Genomic DNA, 26,419 nt, shown 5'->3' on the forward strand with positions numbered 1-26,419 from the left:
CTGCGGGGAGTAACGTAGCATAACAGGACATAGCAGAGTGTCACTCATTCTCCTGTGGGGAGTAACATAGCATAAGCAGACAGTGTCACTGATTCTCCTGTGGGGAGTATTGTGCATGGCCGAAGCAACTCGTGTGGCGGGCAGCAACAGGGGAGAAAATGAACGTTCTTAGTGTAGCAAACATTCTAGTATAGCGACTGACTGGCTGATGAGATGTGCCTGTCAAACCAAGGGAGGGCCAGTGCACCAATAATGGCATTCTAGGGGGACAGCTTTGGGGAGCACTCAGGGGAGCACGACTGAACACCACGTTTGTCCTACTCCATTGCAAGGGTGTCTTTGTGTAAGTAGTGTGACGAATCACATATAAAGACACTTCTTTTTTGCAGTTAAGTCAGAGTGAGATTGCATTATTTGGCCGGTGTAAAGACGGGTGGGGGTGGTATCTGTACTTCTGCCCTCTATATGGTTGGGGTAGGAGACTAGAGCACCCCACCCAAGTTTCTCTATCGGGTGCTTTGGACGAGCAACCAAGGCTTAAGCTCTCAGGAGGTGATGCGGGCTGCTTCTTAAGTACAGCGATTCCCCAAACCCCCACAAAGAAATGTCCACACACTATGTTAGGTGATAACACACCTTATTTATATAAAACAAGGCTCAGATAAATACATACACATAAATAACACACTTTGTTCTCAGGCAACACTTTTCTAATAATGGCAACAATGTATACAATATACAACGTATATTGTGGTGGATATGTGGCTCCACAATAGACTTAGATTCATTAAAAATGCACAAACTGCTGGCAGTTTTTAATGAGCATTGCAAAGCAAGGTGTTTTGTTTACTGATTTGGCTGATTGCAATCAACCTTTCAATGTATAGGTACATAAGATAAAACATTTGACAGAAGATAAAACATTAAAAAACAAAGAAAAACAACAAACACTCAAAAAACACAGCAACACATCAGCTCAATATTCAGAATCTAAGTTAGGCCGCAAAATCAGCTGGGTTCAATTTGCATCTGTTTAATTGCAAGGCTTCAAGGAAGTGAACAGCAGCAATTCTAACCGAGGTATGATAGATTCAGTGAGCAAGTGTTGCAAAGGCTATCTGGTTCGCATTTGTTACAGAATCGGCATAATGTTTCTCCGCCACAGGTAGGCCACAGATTGAATCTTAGACGCATGAAAGCAGTTCTGTGCAGAGGCGATGGACATTTCGCCAAGTAAGGTTCCAGTGTGCGATATTTTCTATTGTTAAAGGGATTGTTCCTGAAATCACTGTTAGACTAGCCTACTTCTCGTGTTTTAATCCAGTCAAATTGGAATTATTTCTGATTTGTGCGTGTTGGATTGCCCAACAAAAGATCCAATTATATGTCCGCTGCCGCCATAGAGAGAGATCAGTCCCAATACAAATGTGATCATAGCCACTGGTAAACATTGAGGGAGATTCAAGACACGCCTCCAGAACGTCCCTTCGATTTTCTGCCAGATGTTTTCACGGAAAACACTTTTGGTTTCTGCACCATATAACAAGATTGGTACAGCCTTTTGGTTAAAGTAAGTTTAGACTGGCACACAAGAGAATTTGCCATATTTGGCGAGTAGAACTCTAGCTTGGGTTGCTCTCCACATCGGCTGGGTATGGAATGTCATGATCTCGAGCATTGATATGTATACCTACATATGAGTAATAGTGAAGCAGTTCAAGCTTCGTGTCACGTAAGGTCCAGCGGAGAGATTTACTTGCCCCCCCCCCTCCCCGCCCCCGTGTTCTGCCACAGTGCATAACCCTGGTTTTATCCAGGTTGATTAATAACTGATTGTGCTCTGCATAGGAGGCAAGCGCATCTAGTGATCCCTGTAAACCCTTAGGGGTTTTGATAATAGTCGAGCGTAAAGCAGCTACAGTATGGATTGTGTTCCTATCTTTGGTGCATCTGTCATGATGTTTAAGAATGTCTCCTTCAGGTCTGATATAAAGGAATTAAAGAGCGCTGAGGCAGGAATATAGCCCTGCTTCAGACCTCTGTATATAGCACTGGGTGCAGATAGAACTCCCTCCAATGTCAATCGTATCTGTATGGAGGTATCAGTGTGTAAGGATTCAATAAGTGAACTGATGGACGAAGGGCATACGGCTTTGCATAATTTGGCCATCAACAGTTCTCTGGAGACGGAATCAAACGCAGAACGAAAATACACAAAAGCCAGATACAGCGGTAGTTTTTGGGCAAAGGCATGTGTTTTTATGGCAGTAATGGTCATAAGGTTGATCGCTGTGCCCAACTCGGCCACAAAACCTGTCTGGAAAGGGTCACGACTCTGGGATCTTATTGTCCAGTCATTAAAGTCCCTCAAGATGAAGCGGGCGAATATTTTGCCAGGTGCATCGAGTAGGGCAGTAGGTCTGTAGTTGGTTGGAGAGTTGCGGTTCCCTTTCTTAAAAAGAGGTACAATTATGGATTTTAGCCATGATTTTGGAAGAGAATTTGTCTCCAGAACATAAGCAAAAATGTTGTCGGGAATAGTAGCCGGGCTTTTGGATGCTCCTTGAACATGGCATTGTTTAAGCCATCAGGGCCCGGGGCTCTCGACCCACTTGATCTTTGAATATAGTACAGAATGTCTTCCTCAGACACTTGAAGATGTGAATTATTGGACGTTATTTTAGTGGGTCCAGTAGAGGAAGGACTAGGGAGAGCATATAGGGTAGCAAAGCGATTCACCCATTGTTGTTCCGAGACATCATTGGTCTGAATGGGAGTCTGCATCACATGATTGGCACGATTAAGTAAGGACCATGTTTGAGCAAAGTTCTTGGAAGTGATTGCCTCCAGCATGGCCTCACCATCTCTTTGAAATAACAGGGCTCTCCGGGACCCACCATCTCTTCGAAATAACAGGGCTCTACGAGCCTCACCATCTCTTTGAAATAACGGGGCTCTACGGGCCTCACCATCTCTTTGAAATAACAGGGCTCTCTGGGCCTCACCATCTCTTTGAAATAACGGGGCTCTCTGGGCCTCACCATCTCTTTGAAATAACAGGGCTCTACGAGCCTCACCATCTCTTTGAAATAACGGGACTCTCTGGGCCTCACCATCTCTTTGAAATAACAGGGCTCTCTGAGCCTCACCATCTCTTTGAAATAACAGGGCTCGCCGAGCCCTTATCCAATTTTTGTATTTGGATTTTATCATCCTCAGTGCCACCAATCTTTTACACACAGAGAGAAGAGAAGCAAGTCTCTTGTCTCGGCGAAACGATGTTTTTTAAATCCTTGAATTCTGCATCAAAGAGATGTTTGTTTTTGTAAGTTGCTCTGGTTATTGTAGAGGAATGAAGTCTAAAGACATGCAGAGCAACTGTGCAGTGCTCACCCATGTAATTAGTGCTTTCGTCAGAAAAAGATTGGCCTTGGATGATGCGCTCATTTACCTGTTGCAGAGTTGAGTCAGGCCCTCGGAAACGGTTTCTTCCTCCATTGAGAGTGGCTTGTCCCTTGTTTCTGGTCATGGGAGAGTGAGGCGGCATGGACAGCCAGGACCAACTTAAGGTTAACATTTCATGGTCGCCGTGGGTTTGCTTCACAACTTCAAATTTGGTCGCATTGGCAAATAGATCTCCATCTATATAGATGTAATCAATAATACCCTCCTGGGTACCCCTGGGCCAGGTGCTCTGCAGAGGTAAATCGCCAGGGAGCGCTCCATCACTCATTATCAGTTGTCTCTCCCTCATGAGGGTCATCCATTTCCGACGCGCTAAGTTTTCAATTGAGGCGTGTTCTGACCAACAGTGAAGATTCAAATCCCCCCCTAGGATGGTATGGGTAATAGAAGGAGTTTGGATGACAAGATCTAAAATCATTTCGAGATCGGCAAATAATTTGTTATTGGTAATTCCAGTAGGGTTCCTATAAACGTTGGTACGTGCTATCACTCTGCCTGCCAATTCTATTTGAACTAATTGGGTAAATTGACTTGGAGCAGCCCATGGTTGAATGGTCAAACCCGAGCTGCAACCGGGAGACCTGAGGTCAGCCTTCCTGAGCAGGGTGCAAGATCACCTGATGATCCTCCCGTAATGGAGTTTCCAAGAGCCATGTTTCTTGTAAGGCTATAATATCAAGGGTGTTAAGGAGGTTATTAGAACCATTCATCAGGTGAACAAAACCACAGGTGTTCCAGCTTGCCAAGCAAACACAACATGTGCATCTTTGCATGAGTTGTTATGCTTGCACGTTACACCAATTGCGGGATGGATGCGAGTTCTCAGGTCTAGTACTTGTATATTGCGTTACATGTCGTTGCGTGTCCGAACATGTGATTTTAAAGGGCAATGTCATTGCCGGAATTCAAGGGTGTGGGATCTTGAGCAATTACAAATCCCAAGGAAAAAGATACATCTTTGCTTTCCCGATAGCAATCGACTGTCTCATCTACAAATTTAACTTGATGGAGATCTGAGGATGTTAAGTCCTCAAGACTTGGAATATCTCCGAATATACTAAGAACACTAGTTGTGTTGAGATCATAAGTTGTATAGGGAGAAGGACGACATTACAGGATGAAATGATGGTAATGTTGTTGCACGCTTTGGTATAGCTGTGAGATTCTGTCCGGCTCTTGGTTTTAATGTATGATTGGGATGGAACAGTTGATAGATTTCTCTCTGCATGTTGAGAGACATTCATACTAGGCAGCCATTGGTTGGGTTCTACATCCAAAATGTCATCATTCACGCGTATTTGCTTGTGTGCATTTAGGTCTTTAGATACAGAGGAGGTAAGTTTATATTGAGAGGCCAAATAGAGATCTATTGATTTTTGAATCTCCATTCGTCTCTGGTCAAGAGACGAGCAATCTTGACTAGGTGGCAGAGACCTGAATGAGCATCACAGAATGTGAATTGACTTCAGACTCCACTCATGCAGGTCCCACCCCAAGGGTGTACCTACAACACACAGTTCCTGGGAAGGCTCCAGTCAGTCTGACAGGACGCAGCCCCAGAGCCATACATGGCATTTCCACCCCACAGCCAGTCAGGGAGAAAGGGACAGAGTCAGCGCCCCCAGGAGTTTGGGAAACAAGGGGTAAAGGCAATAGAAAGCAAGAGGCCACAGGGGCCATCTTGCCTTCCTTCAGCAATCCACTGATTCTTATGGCAGGGCCTGGGTGTCCCAAAAAGGGAGGACACTCAGAGCCGCTGTCAAGTCAGCTTGTCACTGCCACCAACCCATGCGCTGCTCCGTGGGCAACACAGATGCCCAAAAACACACACAAGTGGTACAAGGGTGCACCCCCACCGAGAGGTGCCATAAGGGTAGCCCATGGGTGGTGTTCACCAAAAGGTCAAATGAAGAGCTGCACTGTCGGGGGTCCGGGCGGGACCACAGTGGCATAAAACAAAGAACACACAGAAGTGGTAGGCGAAGGACTAGGAGACCCTGTCCCTCCATAAGGCATTTCCAGCCTCACTACCAGGCTCACACACTGTGGCTTAACAGTGAAGCAGGGATTTTAACCCACTCTACAAATGTTACCAAATACATTCCAAGCTTTACTTGCTACAGATGTTTAAGTTTTGGATTTCAAAATAATGTTTACTTAGAAAGTACACAAATTGCATAGTAGAGTCACAGGACGGCATGCAAATTCCTGTAGCAACACGAATATCATTGTAGTTTTATTTTCCACATCCTGAATTGTAAACTACAAGTCCCAGAAGGCAAGATAATTAAAGCTATTTAACCCCACTGTGCTTTCAGGGTTTTAAGATACAGAATACAATGTTGTGCCATAACTTTAGCTATGGACAAACCCCAGCTCGTTTTTATGCAGGATGTTGAGAGCATTGGACCATCTACTTAATTATTTGCATGACAGGCTAGTAGTCATCACGGTTAAAGTGCGCTTTGTGTTGCTCACTTTAACCGTCAAGTGCAAGTACAAGCGCATTGAGGCCACACAAGTGGGGAAAGAGCGCTATATAAATAACTAAATACAATCCAATACAATCACAGATGTGCAAGGTAAGCAGTGCTTTGTGAAGTCTTTTGGTTGGAAATGTTCCATCAGGCATATGAAAGGCTCTGCTGCTGACGGAATAAATGTGTTTGCAGGATCATCTGCAGAACACCGCAGAGTGAGTGAGTGTGAGTGAGTGAGTCTGTCGTGGGCAGCGCTTGATCATCTGAGCCGAGCCGACTAGATTCTATCTTTGGCTTGTGAAAAAGAAAAAGCGTCCAGGGCGTGTTTCGTGAGCCTTTGAACTAAAAAGGTAAGCTCTTTCAAAAGCAAATGAACTAGTGGACCAATAGTTTATCCGACACCTCCACCTCTGTTCTTGAGAGCAGTTTGCGTGGATTGACAGGAGCAGAAACCCACTTGTAGGGGGTCTCAAAGGTTGTAGAATCAGGCTCATAACTACTGTCCCCTTCCTACTTAAAATAATGCTTACCTCCAGATCCAGCAATATCTAGAGACTAATAATCTCTTAGGACTTCGACAATCAGGCTTTAGACCACTCCACGGAACTGAAACTGCCCGGATCGATCTGAAGATGCACATGGACCAACTGAAGGACAATAGACAATGGGGGTCAGTATGAGGTGGCCGGTAAGGGATTACCGGCACCGGTAAGGCCACCGGTGCCGGTAATCCCTTACCACCCTATTCCGAGGTCCCTTAGCAGGTTCCTCCAGTAACTCCTGGTCTGACCAGGCGTTCTGGACGGGACCCATTAAGGGACTTCAGAGCTAATAACGGTACTGCAATTTGCGGTACCGTTATTAGCGCCTTCCCCATTGAGCCCTATGGGGGCTCAAATGGGAATGGGGAAGGGCTTTTTCAATGGGGACTTACCGGTCCCGCAAAGGTCAGACTACACCGGTAAGTCCCCATTGAACCATACCAGTGCCGGACCCGTTATTGGAGGCAGTCATGGCGCAAATAGCGCCATGACTATCTCCAATCTCGGAATGAGGCCCAATGTGTTCTACTTCTACTAGACCTGCCAGACGCTTTTGAATTGGTGGACCACAATATCCTTTGCAAACACCTTTCATCAGCGGCTAACTTCTCGCAAGAGGCCGCAGACTGGATAAAATCCTTTCTACGAAATAGATCGATGAGTCTTTGCCCAGTCTGTTGCTGCGGAACACTGCCCCAATCACATGCAGAGTGCCACAAGGCTTGTGTGTCTCTCCAACCATGTACAATGCCTCTCTTTGACAAACTAGACCTTCTGGGTGTCTTCTACACTAACTATGCAGATGACACACAGATACTCATCCCCCTCTCGGGCAACTACGACACAAACAGTGCCCTTCCAAACAAAGTCTACCTGATCATCCTGGCATGGATGGAAGTCCACAGCCTCTGCCTGAATGATGAGAAGACTGAGTTACTAATCCTAGGTGCCCCTACTAACCTGAATAAAACTTGATACCCAATACTCCTCATTCAATATAGATGGCAATATCATCAAAGTCATCAAGGAGACTAAAACTCTAGGCTTGCACCTTGATTCCACCGTGAACTTACAAAGACAAGTGAATGCGACTGCTCCTGCTACTTCATACACTTGCAAGCTCACACGCGCTTGCAAACCTTAGCTCTCGGCAAGTAGCTGCATCATACTGCCAAGAGCTCTAATCTTATGGAAGCTGGATTACTGTAATGCACCTCACGCAGGAGAGAACAAAGATCTCCTAAATAAACTCCAAATATTACAACAGCTTTCAGCATCCCGAAGAAAGATATCTCTGAACTTAGAAAAAAGCCTAACTGGCTTTCTATTAAGAAAGGATTCACTTCAAAATATTCTCCATTACGCACAAATGCCGGAACAATGCTTCTCCACAATACTTAAGAAAGCTTCATCCCGACCAACTAGGTCCATCAACTCCTACTGCATTACCGTTCCTCGGCTTAATCTGAAAACAGCTGGTGGCAACCGCTTCCCGGTCCAAGCGGCTCACGCGGGGAATGCCTGCGCTCTTCCTCTGCGCACTGATCAGCCATTCCAATGCTTCAGGCCCAATACCAAAAAATGGCTAGCCATGAACGACAGGTCATTCCTAGGCGCTTAGAGAAGCCCGAACTCTCTCTGCTCCTCTTTTCCCATTACACACTTGCTGCTTACAGGAGCACAGTCCCCCTCCCTGTCACTGTTGTAAATCATTTGTAAACTTCGTCCTGACACTTATCACTCTTACTTTTCTTTTTTCTTCTTGTTTTATGACTGTTATGTATGCACACAATTTGTTATACATGTACTCAATATGTATACTATATGTAACTAAGCTGTCTCGCAATGCGCCCAGGTACCCCAGGGTGTGGTGTGCTGTACAAATCAATAAAACAAACCAAAACAAACCAAAAAGAACCATTGGGATGAACGTGAGGGGACATGGTTGCAGAAGTAGCGACGCGCGTTGGTAAGCTTGAGTGTGGGGCTCAGGAGAGTACAGCTCGGATTAGAGCAGAGTTTAGACCTTGAACCGAAGCTTGGCACTAGATGCAGTTAGATGGAGTGTGGGGATCAGGAGAGTACAGCTCGGATTAGAGCAGAGTTTACACCTAGAACCGAAGCTTGGCACTAGATGCAGTTCGATGGAGTGTAGGGCTCAGGAGAGTACAGCTCGGATTAGAGCAGAGTTTAGACCTAGAACTGAAGCTTGGCACTAGATGCAGTCAGATGGAGAGCAGTTGTGTGATGACTTCAGGAGGTGCTCAAGTGGGCCCTAAATACATACAAAATCTGTCATTAAAGCAAAGGTTGCGACCCTCCTGCTTTAGATTGGCATGGAGGGGACAGCTTTTCACTTAAAATCTTACATCTATTTTTCTGCAACTCTGCCTTTTAGCGCGTGGTCTAGGCACTGTCCAGGCAGGGCTTGGATCCCCTTTCTGTAGTATTTGGTGATGGGTGGAGCGAGCTGCAGGAGCAGTAAAGTGCAAGAGGGGCCTCACACAGGACGGGGCTAGTTTAGACCAGCTCATGGACTAGGGATGCGGGAAGAGGGCAGGGAACATCCAGGAGAGGGCCTTCACTGACAGAACATCCTACAACTGGAGGCACTTGAACTGGGAAGACAGAGGACCATTGTACAGTTCTGAGGGTGCAAAGGCCACAATTAGATTCCCGGGCTCTGTATTTGAAGCAACTTGACCACGTGGCCCAGTCAGTCTTGCACCCTAAAGTAGGCAGCGTTCACAGGATCCCGGGAGCACCATTGTTGTGCTGCGCTGCCCACTGGACTGCCATCTCCACTTGAGCCTGTCCTCTTCCTGAAGCCCCATTGCAGACGTGCTGTTCCACCAGGGCACATTTCCAGAGTAGGATTGCCATGGCTATGCCAGCAGCAGCAGCAGCAGCAATGGAAACCAGAGCAAGGACCCACCAGTGCGTCCGACCACCACCTGGAACGACAAAGATTATCAACGGCCTGCACGTGGCACAGCGCCAAACTGAACAATAAAAACAGCGATTATTCTAGATAATAGTAACAGGTGCTATTAATAGCAAGCGCTATAGAAAAGCAGGTTACTCCAGCACAGATGAGGATTGTATCGGGCATTACAAGGGGATAATCAACCGCAGACCAACTTACAGTTGGAGTCTTAAATCAATTATCTTACGATAGTGCCCCGTAGAATGCACATTAATGCTATTAACAGACCCTCTGGAAGCAGCAAACATGCAGTACAGCCTGCAGTCTGAAATAATAACACATACACAGCTATATGTCCATATGTACTGGCTAGTGGAATGCGTGTTCACATGTGGTGATCTCTGGCTTCGAAATCAGTATGCTGAAATGACCAATCAGCATACCCCATAGCAGTTCTGGGACAGCAGGCCTCTATCACCAGTTACAGCCATCATGCTAAGCATTTTCATTGGTCAGTGGAGTGCAGCTCTAACGATGTTAAGCTTTGCTCTTCTGCCACCGAGTGGAAATAGGGTACATATTGAAGCGCATTTCTAACAGAAAAAGACCTCTGCTTGACAGAGGGGCAAGTAGCAAGTTACTCACCGGTTACAATTGCCCCCCAGCACCAGGGCATTCCCCCAGCGACAAGCTGACAGCTTCAGTGTGAAACCAAAAAGGCTAACGTCACTTTCTTCAGCCTAGAATTCTTCTCACTCAGGATGACGTGCTGTCACAATCAAACCCAAAAGTCTCCAGCAGCCATGGGAGGTTGAGAGGTGGCCGGGTGGGGCGGGGGTGGGCACTCAGGCCAGGGCCGCAGCGTCATCTAGCCAATAATGCCGAAGACCCAGGAGTGCCTGTGCAAGTGTGCTGTGTGCAGCCACATCCCTTGACGATCCCACACGAGAAGTGTCAGGGAAAGAAGATTCAGTCAAGCGCTGGGGCCCCAGAGTCCGCAAACATGGAGGGCCACAAGCTATGTGGTAGGCACCTCTAACAGCAGTGGAAACCAGGTTTCCAAACTTAAAATATGTGCCGTCAGACTCAAGAAAAGCTCTTCAGAACGAGTTGGCACCGGGCCAGGTAGGGCAGCCCCATAAAAACACATTGGCACTCATACAGAGAGAGAAAGATGTACACAGAATTACACAGAGTTAACAGCTGTGAGAACCCTGAGGGTATTCTCACTTCTATTCCCCTTGGGTCCTCTGTGCAGGTGGCCAGGGAAAGGCCATCGCTTTTTGGATCCTGATCCTGAGGGTGGACAAATGAGGGAGGATCAACTGGGTGGAGGTTCCTTGGTGACTGGGGGGCCCTTGGGCAAGTCATGGTTGTAATGTAGATAAATGGATCCAGAGACCTGGCACCATTTATCTCCCAAGCAACCTGAAAAAATCTTGGGTCCTACCCCTACTTAAAAAACAAACCCTAGACCCAACCATTCCAACTAACTATAGGCCTATAACGACGGTGCCATTTCTTCTGAAGATACTTGATAGAGTAGCGTACCTTCAGATACAACAATACCTTGAAACAAATCACCTTCTAGGCACTCACCAATCAGGTTTCAGGCCACAACATGGTACTGAAACCGCATTGATCGACCTAAAGACACACATTGAGGAACTTACGGACAAAGGGAAAACTGCTATGCCACCCCTCCTTGACTTGTCACCTGCCTTTCACTTGGTGGACCATGACGTTCTATGTAAACAACTTGCCCTGGCAGCTCCCTTCTCCGAGGACGCAATAGCATGGGTCCAATCATTCCTCAACAGAAATATGCGAGTGTTCTCCCAGTCAGATTCAGCAGATCCAATCCCCATAAGGTGCGGCGTCCCACAAGGTTCTTGTGTATCGCCCACCATGTACAACATCTTCACGAAGCTGCTGTTTGACAAATTGGATAATCTGGGTGTCACCTACACTAACTATGCGGACGACACACAGATCCTCATACCCCTTTCGGGCAATTATCTCAGCGACACGTGTTTCGTGACAGAATTTACCTCCTCGTTCAGGCATGGATGGCCCGCCATGGCCTCTGCCTGAATGACGACAAGACTGAACTATTGATATTAGGAACCACAGCCAACCTTAAAAAAAACTCAACGATTACTCCTCCTTTAACATTGATAGCAACACCATCAAGGTTATAAAGGAAGTAAAGACGCTAGGATTTTACCTTGACTCCACACTAACCATGAGCAAACAAGTCAACTCTTTAGCGTCCCCATCAGCATACATGTGTAAACTAATCAGAGCCTGCAGGCCTTACCTATCCTCATCCAGCTGTATCACCCTAGCAAACTCCCTCATACTCTCAAGACTGGACTACTGCAATGCCCTCTATCTGGGCGCTAACAAGTACATCCTAAATAAGATCCAAACGCTACAGAATAATGCCTTAAGAACGGCACCAACTATCCCAAACAAAGATCACATCCCTGAACTTAGAAGACAAAACCACTGGCTGACAATCAAGGACAGAATCCTCCTTAAAACAACTTCCTTGACCCACAAATGCCTGAATAACGCTGCCCCACGTTACCTCACCAACCGGATAGTTAGGGAAACAACCAATCGCCCGACCAGGACTGCCAATTCATGCTGCCTCAGTGTACCACGATTCAACTTATCCAAAACTGGCGGTAGAAGCTTCCCAGTTATGGCAGCCCAAACATGGAACTCATTCCCGCCATCAATCCGTGCTGATCAAACTTGCTTCAGACGCAACATCCAGAAATGGATCAGAACCAACGACGCTCACCCTAGGACCGAAACTCTAAAAATAAGATGTTAAGCTAAGCACATGCTACAGTACTTACCTTCAACATCCTCTTATATTGAGGACTCCATGTATCTATCCAACTGCGTGCTCCCCCCACATCTCATGTTACCTACTAACTGTAAATATATGTAACACGGCACCTTGTAAATATTGACTGCTAATGCTGATCACATACTGTAAACTAACTGTAAATATGTTTAAGACTGTACCTGTACAATATTTTGACTGTCACCGTCTGTAACTTAAGCTTAAAGCCTACTTGTACTGCTTGCACCCAATTACCTACGGGTTTGGTGCACCATACAAATAAACAATGTGTCACCCCTCCTGAGGAGCTTTGTATCTCCCAGGAGCTCGTGGCAGTGAGTGACTACTCAATAAAAAGCAATGAGCGGCTTCTCGCTCTTCAGTCTTCAGTGTAAGCAAACATGGTGTGCTGTGTCGTTATTGCGCAGCACCATGTTGGTGCGGCGTAGCTGACAGAGGGCGTGCCCTGCAGGGCCCTCCACCATGACAGTGCCCCTGCCGGGCAACACTGTCCCTCATGGCTGCCTACCATTTTAGTAGAGCCCCTTCTGGGCAACTCTACATTGGGAAGCCGGTGCCCCTGCTGGACAACACTGGCGTCATCTGCTGATGCAGGCCTGGGTGCCCCCAGGCCTAGGATGAGCACGTGTGCTCACGGGCTGACTGGGTGCCCCCAGTCCAGAGCTGTCTGCCCCCAGCCATGATGTCATGTCGGGTGATCCCGATATAAGCAGGGTGATCCCTGCCTATAATCCTGCTGCATTATCGCAGCTTGTGTGTCTGCTGTGTGCCCCCCATCACGTCGGCTGGGTGCCCCCAGCCTTGGTCAGCCAGCCAGGACATAACGATGGTATCCCCTTTCTCCTAATGACAACCCACTCAATCCTTCTCCAATGTTTATGGGTTATTGTAAACCAGCTCCACTTATTTGGTCTCAGTTATGCTACTCTAGTACTAGGACAAGGAAGAGCAGATTAGGAGTTATAAACACCATCATGCATCTACACCACTCTGGTACTGAGATGAGGAAGAGAGCCTCAGAGGAATACCACTACCAAGACCAGGCACGGCTCACTAATAAACCTAACTATAGTCAGCCCATTGAAAGAGGACCCACACCTGCAGCTCATTAACAAACCTCAGGTGTATAAAAGGTTGGCGCCATTGTATGCAGAGCTGCCATGTGACAAGGGTTGGAATACCAGGGACTGTAGAAGCTCGTGGTCACAACTGGGATGGCGTGAGAACACGAGTTCTGTGGCGCAACTGCAAGGCAAGAGAAAGCGGCATGCTGAATGGCCCGCCTTCTATCGAGAGGCAGAGTGCTCAGTCTCCCATCGCGCTGCGAGAGCGCAGGAGTGTCTCAGGGGCAGAGGAGGGAACCCTGGAGGCAATAAAGTTGAAGCAAGTCCAGCGCAATATGTGGGGAGTCCGCAGAGGAAGCCGGTGAGTTTCAGAGACCAGGAAACCCAGTGTGAAACTGACCATGAGTGCTGTGAAGGAACCATTGATTGTGAAAGCATACATTGTAGCGGAGTGGTCGCGTGGGTCTGAAAGGAGTGGAACGTGTTTTCGAAAGTCTCTGTTTGAACTGTTCATTGAATTAACAATCACGTAAAGTATTAAAGTGATTATACACCTTAAGAAAGGAGAAGGAACGGTTCTGAAATGTTCCAATCTGGGAAAGAGACATTTCAATGGTGTCAAGAAGACGAAATCTTAATCGCTCAACTTCTGTAAATGTTTATTTATAGAGCACTTATACACAGGTGAAGTGCTACAAAGTGCTTCAAGGCGGGACGGGAACAGGGGAATTACGAGTCATTCTTAGGTTATAACATTTCCGAATGATCTTGCAACAATGACTAGCAAACTTGGCCTGACAGCCTTACTACAAGTGCAGGTGTAAGACAAAAAGGAAGGAGCGAAGGGGGAGGAGAGGGAGAAGAACATACAGTCCTTAAGCTATCGTACCCGGCCAATAATGTTCCAAATAGTGCAGTGCATGACAGATGGTAAGGCAATAGGCAGGGGGTGAAAAGGAGAAGGATATACAGAAACATAAAACTGCCCTACTAAGACTGGCAGTCCAGGCCCAGTACATTCTAGGTAACGTAAGTGCCAGACATGGAATGATGGGAGGTGGGGAAAGGGAACAAGTGCGCCCAGTCCAAGGCCCTTGGTTAAGTGCTGAGAGGGTACCATTCTCGAGGAATGAGTAAAGTAGTACAGAAGTGGTGGGTGGGGAGCAGAGACCTGAGGGCAAGTGCAAGGACTGGCGGGAGAGCCTGAAACCTGTGTGGCTCTAGAGGTGCAGCAGGCGACCAGTCTGAACGGAGCTGAGTTAGGGAGAGAGGGAGGAGGGCAGTAGGCAAGAATAGAGAGAGGGGGTTAACAAGGGAGAGGGGAGCAAGAGAAGAAGAAGGTCTTGAGGAGTTTCCAGAACTTAAGGTGATCAGGCTCAAGACGGAGAGAGGCAAGGAGGGAAGCCCCTGCAGAGGAAAGAGATCTACCCCCAAATCTGTTTCAAAAATCTGCTCACCCGGAGATAGTTGGAGGACGACGAGCGGAGGGCTCTAAAAAGGAGAGTATTTAGGGAGAGAGAGTTGTAGATAGTGGGGGCCCCAGCCCCAGAAAGCCTTGTGGACTATGCAGAGAGTTTTGAACTTTATCCTTGCAGCCACAGGGAGCCAGTGGAGGAATTTCAGTGCCAGAGAGATGCAGTCCCTGGGCTTGAGGCCAAGGATAAGTCTTGCGGTTCTGTTCTGGATGAGTTGTAGAGGTCGGAGAGTGGAAGTAGGAAGATTGAGAAAGAGACTTTGCAATAGTCCAGTTTAGAAAGAACCAGGGCTCTGCAGATGGTAAGCCTCTGGGGGAAGGTGAGAAAAGGTCAAATACCTGAGTTGGTGCAGCTGGTAGAATTTTTTGGAGGTGTGCGAGGAGGAGAGAGTGGAATTGAAGATGACCCCTAGATTTTTTGCCTCACTAGTGGGTGAAGGCGCTGGGCCAAAGGAGGCAGTCCATAGTGACAGTGGGAAGGCGGGAGCAGGGATCCCAATGAGGACGATCTCTGCCTTGCTGGCATGGAGGGAGAGATTGTTTGCTGCACACCAGTAGTAAATAGCGGACAGTCAGGGATGAGCGAGGAGGAGGCCGAGGGTAGACTGAAAGAGAGCTGTGCGTCATCTGCATAACACTGAAAGTTGGAGGTGAAGGCAGAGATCATGCAGGCCAGAGGGGCCATGTATGACATTGAAGAACCAGGGGAATAGGTTAGATCCCTGGGGGACAGCACAAGTTGAGAGAGTGATAGCAGAGAAAAGACCCCAGTTCCACCTGGGAAGGACGGTCAGAGAGAAAGGAGGCAAGCCATGCCAGGGCCTGATCTGTGATCCCCAGGGTGTCACAGAGACAAGATATCAGGATGTTGTGGGTTACTGTGTCGAAAGCAGAGGAGAGGTCAAGAAGAATGAGGACAGAGGGAGAATTAGAGTCATGATTTGAGAGCAGGTTTTCACGGATGTTCAGAAGAGCAGTTTCCGTGCCTCTGGATGCTCTGAAGCCAGACTGATGGTCATGGAGACAACCAACAGATTCAGTGTGGAGGGTAAGCTGAGAGATAGCCAACTTCTCAAGGAGTTTTCACAGGAAGTGAGTGATAGAGATCGGTCGGTTGTTTGCTTGAATGGAAGGGTTGGCGGAAGGTTTTTGAGCAGAGGTTGCCCAAGAGAGTGCTTGAGAGAAGTGGGGAAAACTCTGGTGGTGAAGGAGAGTGTAGAGGAGCTGAATGACTCTACAGAACGTCCCGCCCCTATTCTACCTATATGTTGGAAACCAGAAGTCATGACATGTGCAACGCCAGTAATGGTACCTATACTGCGAAGAATCTTTGAGGCAAGATATCCGTTGAGAAGACTATGTGAGGTATCCTCAAAGGCGGATGGGCTCTTAAGAGAACGGCCTGAAGAAGTATAAAGATGCAGGAAGATACAACGGACAGAGTGGTTCTTTATCCATCGACACCTTTGATCAGGCAACCTCTAAAAGATGAAGCCAGATGACTGAGACCCTTGGGTTTTGACCTTACAGAACTAAAATCCCAAAGAAGAGAATACAAAATAACATTGCCAAGATCAAGAGGAAACCCGTTGCAACTTGGCTTGTGTAGGTATGAAAGGGCCCAGGTGAAAGAAAGGGGTCTAAATAGACAGACCTCCCAGACGGAATGCACAGAAAAATAAAGGGAAATTGGTTGATCATCCTAAATTCAAGAAATCTAAGGAAAATGAGGGAACGGATGAACATTGGAAATGGTTGGCGGGACTATTGGCTGCGAAGAGCAAGTCCACATAGTGTCATGGCCCGTCAGAAGATAAAACCCCGACAGTGGCAAGCTGAAACACCAGGGTCTTTTCCCCATGTGTTTGCCACTGGGGATCTTGCAATTGGAAAACATGACATCATATGTATCCAGGAGACATGGCTACGAGAGCCACCCATCCTGGACGGCTATGCAGTCTATTTAAATCCAGCCTTGAAAGGCCATAAAGGAAGACCAATGTCAGGCCTTACAATAGCAATACAGCATCAGCTTCAATTTACCCTTTTGGATGAGCTATTACTGGCGGGCAGGATAACTGCTGGCAAAGAAAGGGTGGAGAAAATGTTGATTGTGATTAACCTATGTTGGAACCCCGCAAATGTGGATTGCTCAGACTTTACAGACCAGGTGGCTGATTTGATTGACACCCAAAGAGCTAAATGGAAGGAAACGTGGTTCATCTTATGTGGCGACCTAAATTGTATTTGCTGGGATACCAATGGACTATTAATCGAGGCTGACTCTGTAACTACAACGTCGGCAGAAAGAAGGGGTTTGGTCTGGATAAAAACTCTCACTCAAGGGAGATGGTCATCTTGAATGGTAACCTCCAGGGGGACACGCCCGGGCCGATAACCAGAAAGCGGAAGCAACGGGGACACATTCTTGATTATATTTGTACATCACGGAACATGCTTAACGCAGTGCAAACCATGACAATATTAACTATGCCCACAAGTGATCACAACTTATTAAGCATGACGTGGGACCCCGTTTGCCAGCTTAAGAACTGGGAGTCACCCCTGGTAGAAGTAGACTGAAAATCGAAGCACACAAAATTGCAGGCTTAACTGAAAAACTTCCATCTAGAAACCAATGGGCCTGAGCTGAGATTAGATTATTCATGTCTATTCAACGCCTTTAAAATCAAGAAGAGAGAGTGAACCAATAACAAATGCGTCATCGCCATCGCTACGACGCAACCAGACCTTGAACCATCAAATCCAGGGTTTAAATAAAATAACACTCATTTAAAGCCAGGGTATCAATTCATAAATTAAGACAACAGTGCCAGAATTGGCTGAAATTTTACAAAAAAAAAAACCTACAAAAAGATGCTGAAGAAATGCTCCGAAAACACGGCAGAAATTTGGGCAACCATTAACCACCTTGACACTCCACGGGAAGCCCTGTTGCTAAACCCGATCTCGGCGACGATATGGATGGAGCACTTAAACAAGTTCCATGATCCAGATCAACGGGATCTGGCATTGATTCTATCAAAAAGCAAGAAGTGGAATAATCTAAATATGGATTTTAGATCTACATATGACATTATTTAACAAATCCAGCAATTTGCGAGCACCTGGCCCGACGGGATGACTAATGTGATGCTAAAACAAGGTATACAGCAGTGGTCTAGATTTTTTCTCACTCTATTTGAGCACATTGTTAAATCACAAAGGATTCCCACATCATGGAAGTCATCAGTGATAATTCCTATCTATAAGAAAGGAGAAAGGTTGGATCTAAGTAATTACAGGCCAATTGCGTTGCTGGACGTCGCGGGAAAGATTTTTGCATCTCTCATCTTGAAGCTTGTGGTGAAGTGGACTGTTACATCTGGCCACAGGGATGAATGGCAAGCTGGATTTGCAAAAGGTATCGGAACATCTCTTGACATCTTTATCATAAACATTCTGAAGGCCCGACTAGAGAGGAGGAAACAGGAGAAAATCTTGATTGCGTTTATAGAGCCAACACAGGACTTCGAAACAGTCTCACGTCCTAAGCTATGGAACAAGCTTGGCCAGTGGGGTTGTCCGGACGAACTCTTGGCACCAATTCAAGATCTTTATTCAGATACCACCGTGAAAGATAGGATGAATGGCTCAGGGTCAGTAACTGGGCGATCCAAATGAACATTGGGCTAAAGTAAGGTTGCCTACTGGCCCACGAGCTGTTCAACCTGTTCATATCCGACATAGATCAAGCGTTTGAAGATATTCGTTGCTTTCCCCCGAAAATAGCAAATATGGGAGTAGGATGATTATTATATGCTGGCGATATCGTCCTGGTGGACCAAACACCAATTGGCCCCCAAAGGCAAGTGGATGCCCTACAAGCCTACGTTAACTTAAATGGACTTACAATAAATCCAAAAAAATCAAGGATAATGCTTTTCGGCGACGCTGTGGGATACGGACAGAAAAAGCTAAAGGTTTGCTACCTGCGGGGTGAGAAAATATCAGTGGTGAAGTCATTCACCTACCTTGGTGTGTGTTTAAACACAAGCAAGAGTGACGCTCCAAGACTAGAAGCGCTAAGAAGGAAAGGAAACGGCTTAGCGGGACAAGGTAGAATCCTGCTGCTGAAGATTCTGTGAATTCTCGATCCCCTGATTTCCTTTTATAGGATGAAGATGATGCCCATCCTAACATACAGTGCAGAAACCTTTTTCACCTTTGGGGTGAAGAATTGGCCAAAGATTGAAGGCATCCTCTGGAAGAAAGTACTCCACCTTCCAAAAAGTACTCCAATTCAGTCAATTCGTATGGAACTGGGTCTTGTCCCGGGAGGATAGCTCAGTGGCAACGTGTTCGCCTTGGAAGCAAAATGACACAAAGCAACACAGGATCGATCCCAGGGTCCGCACTTAGAAACCTCTGGGTATTTAAGCGCGTTATAAATACACAACTAAGAAAAGAAAAAAAACAATTACGCAACTAAAAAACAAACAATTCCTGTAACAGCACCTCGATGCCCACGGGCTGTGTGAGCGCTTTAAAAATGCAATAAATAAATAATATCATTAAAGGCCATAGTAACGTGGAAATCTCTTGCACTCTATAGGAAGTGTATCGACGAACGGCCAAAGGGAGGTTTTGTGGTACTAAAGAATATGATATGATATCTAAAGAAGGCTTTAGAAGGGACAACAGAGACCACCCTCATGGAATGGAAAGTTATCTGCCAAGCTATATTATCAGACTTGGGTGAATCCAAAGACACACTGTTATAGAAACCGGACAAAGTAAAACAAAAAAACAAAAAAAAAAAATTATATGCGAGATTGGATTCTTCCACAGGACGAAAGACAGCGATATAAACAATATGGCAGACTCCTGCAAGAATCTAGACATTTACATTCCTTACCAAAATACCTTCAACTTTTTCCAAGCTGCTATCGGAATCTTTTTCCTACTAGAGAAATTGTGAGATTTTGAGAAACCCCTCGAGGATCTGCGACATGCAGATTATGCCAAGCAGAAGCTACGACGGAGTCATTAAAGCATTTGGTACTGGAATGTTCTGCAACACAAGATTTGAGAATGAAACTCATGAAAGAAATGATCATCAAGTACAGCCCTAGATCTGTGGATGAATAGTGGCAAATACTTGTAGAGGGTGACAAAATGTCAATAACCTTGGCCCTTACAAGACTACTAATCTTAATATTCAAGCGGATTGATGCAACAAACAAATAAGCAGCTCTTAAACTGTTGAAGATGGATAAATTATCTATATGATATTGGACTGACCTAAGCGATGTACATTTTATGTGAAAATGTGGAAAATGGCAAAAGGTCTTTCTCTAAAGTTTAACCATATAATACCAATAAAATGTAATAAAGAAAGGAGCTGGTGACGTCACGGAAGAGGAGTGTGACGCACTGAAAAGGATGATCAGAGATAAGAATGTATAGACGAAGAATCTAAAGTCGGAATAAAGAATCGAGTAAGCTTTCATGTGCGGAACGAAGATTGCACGTGTGAAGAGCACGGCAGAAAACAGAAGTCGTTTTACAATTGTACAGATGCTGTAACGCAAGTATGCTAAGTTTGTTTGTTTATTCACTTTTTATGCACACCAGACCCGTGGGTAACAGGGCGCAGCGATAAGAAAAATGTAAAGCTTACAGGTTACAGAATAAAACAATATCCAATGTACATATATAAATCTCACGTGGAATGGGTGAAATGGCAGAACTGATGATGTAGGTGGATGAACGGGTGATGTGTTCGGAACCGATGAAGTGGGTGAAGTGGAGAGAACGTGTAAAATGGGTGGAACCAGTTAAGTGGATGGAACGTGTGAAGATGAGGTATGTGGATGGATGATGCATGGAAAAAGGATAACGTGGCTAGAACGAATGAAAGGAACAGTGCATAAACTGGTAGGAGTGCATAAATGGTTGAAGTGCTTGGAACGGGTTGGAGTGCATGGAACGGATGCGAGTGCATGGAACGGATGCGAGTGCATGGAACGGATGCGAGTGCATGGAACGGATGCGAGTGCATGGAACGGATGCGAGTGCATGGAACGGATGCGAGTGCATGGAATGGCATAAGTCCACGCGTGACTTACATGGAATGGTTTGGAGAGCATGGAACGTTTGGAAGAGCATTGAAAGGAACGGTTTTGAATGCTTGAAACAGTCAGAGTACTTGGAACAGATGGGAGTACATGGAACTATTGGAGTGGGCTCGATCTAATGTAAACCACCATATTCACATCTCCACACTTACTCTATTTATTTATTTGCATTTGTAAAGCGCACAAGCAGCCCGCAGGCATTGAAGCGCTGTTGCAGAGATTGTCTTATATGCACATATTTGGTTTAGTTACGCAGAGATGGTTAGCTCTTGGTTACATTGAGCTTAATAAACAATGTTGCATTAGTTACAAGTGGAGAAATTGGTATAGGAGAGTGCACTAGCTTGTGGTAATGGAGTGCAGCAGTCAGGTGATCTAATGAGGCCTCAGGTGAACAGCAGGGTTTTGATTAGTTTCCTGAATGCCAGGTGAGATACAGTATTCCTAGCGTGTGGAGGGAGGGCATTCCAGTGTGTTGCTGCCAGAACTGGAAAGCTGGATCCTCCTGCTCGCGCTCTCTTTGTTTTAGGAACGGATATCCTGTTCGCATAGGCCAGGGGTGCACAACTGATTTTGACAGAGGGCCGAAAGTACCTTACATGAGGGCTATAGTGGGCCGAAAAGTAAAAGTGGGCGGGGCGGTAGCGGGACATGTCAGGAGGCTTTTTCAACCCCCAATTTGTATTAAACACATGGAAAAAGATATGTTTTTGAGGGGTAACGATTTTTATTGCATTTCAAACTTACATTTTGTACTACACATTTTCCATTGCTATCATTCATTTCGATTTAGTTATTGTATATCGTCTGTTTAATTAAATTATATATATTTTATTGACCCTTGATTGGACATTCCGTTATTTTGGACTGCTATAGTTTGCTGTTTGGGTTACCCAAGAGGAGTATGGCCTTCGTTGAGTCAGGTTTCCTCAAAAAAGCAAAGGATGTACATCTCCTAACTGTGCCTGTTTTAGCTTTATTATTGAGTTCACTCTTGGAGTGCAACACTATGCCCCATGGCTCCCATCCCCAACCAAACACTATGCCCCATGGTCCCCTCACCCCCAACCAAACACTATGCCCCATGGCTCCCATCCCCAACCAAACACTATGCCCCATGGCCCCCTCACCCCTAACCAAACACTATGCCCCATGGCCCCCGCACCCCCAACCAAACACTATGCCCCATGGCCCCCACCCCCAACCAAACACTATGCCCCCTGTCCCTCACCCCCCAAGCAAACACTATGCCCCCTGTCCCTCACCCCAACCAAACACTATGCCCCATGGCCCCCTCACCCCCAACCAAACACTATGCCCCATGGCCCCCTCACCCCTAACCAAACACTATGCCCCATGGCCCCCTCACCCCAACCAAACACTATGCCCCATGGGCCCCACACCCAAAACCAAACACTATGCCCCATGGCCCCCACCCCAACCAAACACTATGCCCCATGTCCCTCACCCCCAAGCAAACACTATGCCCCCTGTCCCTCACCCCCAACCAACCACTATGCCCCATGGCCCCCTCACCCCCAACCAAACACTATGCCCCATGGCCCCCTCACCCCCAACCAAACACTATGCCCCATGGCCCCCTCAACCCCAAGCAAACACTATACCCCCCTGTCTCTCACCGCCAACCAAACACTATGCCCCATGGCCCCCTCACCCCCCAAGCAAACACTATGCCCCCTGTCCCTCACCCCCAAAGCAAACACTATGCCCCCTGTCCCTCACCCCCAAAGCAAACACTATGCCCCCTGTCCCTCACCCCCAACCAAACACTATGCCCCCTGTCCCTCACCGCCAACCAAACACTATGCCCCATGGCCCCCTCGCCCCCAACCAAACACTATACCCCCATGGCCCCCTCACCCCCCCCCTAACCCCCAACCAAACACTATGCCCCCTGTCCCTCACCGCCAACCAAACACTATGCCCCATGGCCCCCTCGCCCCCAACCAAGCACTATACCCCCATGGCCCCCTCACCCCCCTAACCCCCAACCAAACACTATGCCCCATGGCCCCCTCACCTCCAAACACTATGCCCCATGGCTCACAACCCCAAACAAACACTATGCCCCGTGGCCCCCTCACCCCCAACCAAACACTATGCCCCAAACACACTCAAGCATGCACCCATACAGACCTGAACCCCCCAAATCAGCACACACACAAACATCCATACAGACCCGAAACCCCCCCACCCCCCCAACTCAGCACACACACAAACATGCACCCATACAGACCCGAACCCCCCACCCCCCCAAATCAGCAAACTCTCAAACAAGCACCCATACAGCCCGAACCCCCACCCCCCAACTCAGCACACACAGAAACATTTAAATCAAAACATTCATACACATCGGACACCCCCCGACCCCCGCATCTCAACATACACACAAAATACATTCAAACACAAACATTCATACACATCCGACACACCCCCCACCCCGCACCTTAACGTACACACAAAATACATTCAAACACAAACATTCATACACATCCGACACACCCCCCCCACCCCCGCATCTCAACATACACACAAAATACATTCAAACACAAACATTCATACACATCCGACACACCCCCCACCCCGCACCTTAACGTACACACAAAATACATTCAAACACAAACATTCATACACATCCGACACACCCCCCCACACCCGCATCTCAACATACACACAAAATACATTCAAACACAAACATTCATACACATCCGACACACCCCCCCACCCCCGCATCTCAACATACACACAAAATACATTCAACACACAAACATTCATACACATCCGACACACCCCCTCATCTCAACATATACACAAAATACATTGAAACACAAACATTCATACACATCCGACACACCCCCCCACCCCCGCATCTCAACATACACAAAATACATTCAAACACAAACATTCATACACACAAACATAAAGCAAAACAAACCCGACACACAAACACAAACAGACCACTTACCGGAGACGTGCTGGAAGGCAGGCAGGTAAGCAGCAGTTAAGCTGGAAGTCGCTGGAATCGCACTACGGCTGGCATGGTCCAAGGCTGAAATGCCTTCCGGCATCAAGCCTTATGGGCCACGCCAGCCGTAGTGCTGGCCCTCCATTGGTGCAGCACACACGCATTACGTGGCTCGTAGGAGCGACGTGATGCGTTTGTGTGCTGAGCCAATGAGGGCCAGTGTTTTCACCGGCCCGGAAGACAACAAAGACTTTCCTAATGGAGGGCGGCCGCGGACCGCCCTCCATTAGGAAAGTCTTTGTGCCTCGCGGGCCTGTCAAAAGGGCATGGCGGGCCGCAACTGGCCCGCGGGCCGTATGTTGTGCACCCATGGCATAGGCTGATCTGGTGGGTCTCATAGGTTCTTGCTTAATAACCCTTTGCACCACGTATTGGGGTGCCTGGTTGTGGAAGCATTTGTGTGTTACGGCCAGGGCTTTGAAGGCTATCCTCTCCTTGATGGAGAGCCAATGGACTTGTTTTCTTGTGTCTGAAACGTGTTCCCTTTTGGAGATGCCAGCGGCTGCCCTAAGGGCGTTATTCTGGACTGTCTGTAGTTTGGAGAGGTTTGTATTGGAGGTTCCTAGGGAGAGGGCATCACAGTAGTCTAATCTTGATCCGATTATTGCTCTTGCAATGTCAAGACAGTTGGGCTTCGAGAGATAAGGTCTAATAGCATTGATATGATATTATATGATATATGATATGGCATTTATAACGCACCTATACACAAGTGTTTCAAGGCGCGACGAGGCAAGGGGGGGGAAAACAAGGGGAGGAGAGACAGCGATCCTACTAGGCCAAGTGTCATTCAGATCGCGCAAGTGCATGGGAAGGAGGGAAAAGGAAAAGTGCGGGGAGGGGAAGGGAGAGGGGAAAGTGCAGTACAATCGAAAAAAGTGGAATAAATAAGAAAATAAATAAACGGCCAGCTGGTGGCAAGTGCAAGGAAGTGCAGACAAAAAGTGCTGGTAGGGGGACTGTAGGGATACAGAACGGTGCCCAGGTGCAGGGGTTGCCAGGGAGGCAGTACAATGGGCAAATTGATGGGGCCTGGGCCAGAGATCAGAAAGGGTGGCCAGGTAACCCAAGCAGTTTCAGTCAGAAAATAACCAGGGGAGAGAAGAGGAAGGTTTTGAGGTGCTTCGGGAACCAGAGATGGTTCTCCTCGAGTTTCAGGGAGGCAGGAAGTCTGTTCCAGAGAGAGGTCCCAGCCGAAGAGAGTAATCTTCCACCAACTCGTTGCTTGGAGAAGCGACTGACACTGAGGGAGTTGGAGGCGGATGAGCGAAGAGCTCGAGAAGGAAGATATTTAGGAAGAGAGAGTTGAAGGTATTGCGGCCCCAGACCCCAGAAGGCATCGTGTACAATGCAGAGGGTTTTGCACTTAATCCTCGCAGCCACTGGGAGCCAGTGCAGAGATTTTAGTCCTGGAGAGATACGATCCCAGGGCTTGAGGCCAAGGACAAGTCTTGCAGTCCTGTTCTGGATAAGTTGCAGAGGGTGGAGAGTGGAGGCAGGTAGATTTAGATAGAGGCTGTTACAATAGTCAAACCTAGAGAGAACCAGGGCTCTGGAGACAGTTTGGAATGATATGCAGAGGTCGAGGCAATGGCATTGACTTGTCTGTTCATTGAGAGGTCAGAGTCGAGGTAGACTCCTAGGGTTTTTACAGTTTGCAGTACTGGGATTGACGAGTGGTCAATGGTAAAGGAGCTGTACTGTTTAACTTCTTAAGTGTGGCTGGTCAACCAATTATCAGAAGTTCGGTTTTATCCCCATTGAGGCATAACCAGTTTTCTGCCATCCACGTTTGAATTGTAGAGTAGGTTGACTCGAGGATGGCCTTATCGACTTCATAGTCACCTGTAAGGGGAATGAGGACCTGTGTGTCGTCATCATCATAGTTGGTATACATGATGCCCAGGGCGTCCAGGATCAGTGGCCTGGTGAACAGGTTATATAGAGTGGGGGAAATGCAGGATCCTTGAGGGACTCCACATTTGTTGAGGCTTGGGAGTGCACAGGCTGAGTCGGAGAAGACTTTCATAACCCTTTCCTGAAGAAACGAGGTGATCCAAGCTATGGCTGTAGGGGAGAAGTTGGCGGCAGTGGAGAGGTGGTGACAGAGTATTGTGATCTACGAGGTCAAAAGCCGCTGATAGGTCAAGCAGCAGGAGGAGCGCAGGTTTGCCTGCGTCTCTCAAGTCGTCCATTTGATTTTTTAGGTCTATGAGAGCAGTTTCAGTGCCATGCCCTGGGCGGAATCCTGATTGTCTTAGACCAAGCACCTTGTCGGTTTTGAGAAACCTCTGGATTTGCAAGTAAGCTGCTTTGTCCAGAATTTTTAAGAGGAAAGGGACTGTCGTGATAGGTCTATAATTCCCTGGGACATTTGGGTCTAGGGTTGGTTTTTTAAGAA

General features: G+C 47.1%; 1 protein-coding gene across 2 annotated transcripts in view; it reads right to left on the reverse strand.

Annotated features, from left to right (window-relative positions):
- Window positions 1-620: 620 nt before the first annotated feature.
- The window catches only part of LOC138522089 (uncharacterized), a 125,961-nt gene continuing 100,162 nt past the window's right edge, over window positions 621-26,419 (reverse strand). For both annotated transcript variants that reach the window (XM_069635337.1, XM_069635338.1), the window contains one exon: window positions 621-9,441. In XM_069635337.1, coding sequence (XP_069491438.1) covers window positions 9,233-9,441 — 209 coding nt within the window. In that variant the 3' untranslated portion in view covers window positions 621-9,232. The remainder of the gene's footprint in view (window positions 9,442-26,419) is intronic.

The sequence above is a fragment of the Ambystoma mexicanum genome, chromosome 13, assembly GCF_040938575.1.
Source record: "Ambystoma mexicanum isolate Mex_15411 chromosome 13, UKY_AmexF1_1, whole genome shotgun sequence".
NCBI lineage: Eukaryota > Metazoa > Chordata > Amphibia > Caudata > Ambystomatidae > Ambystoma > Ambystoma mexicanum.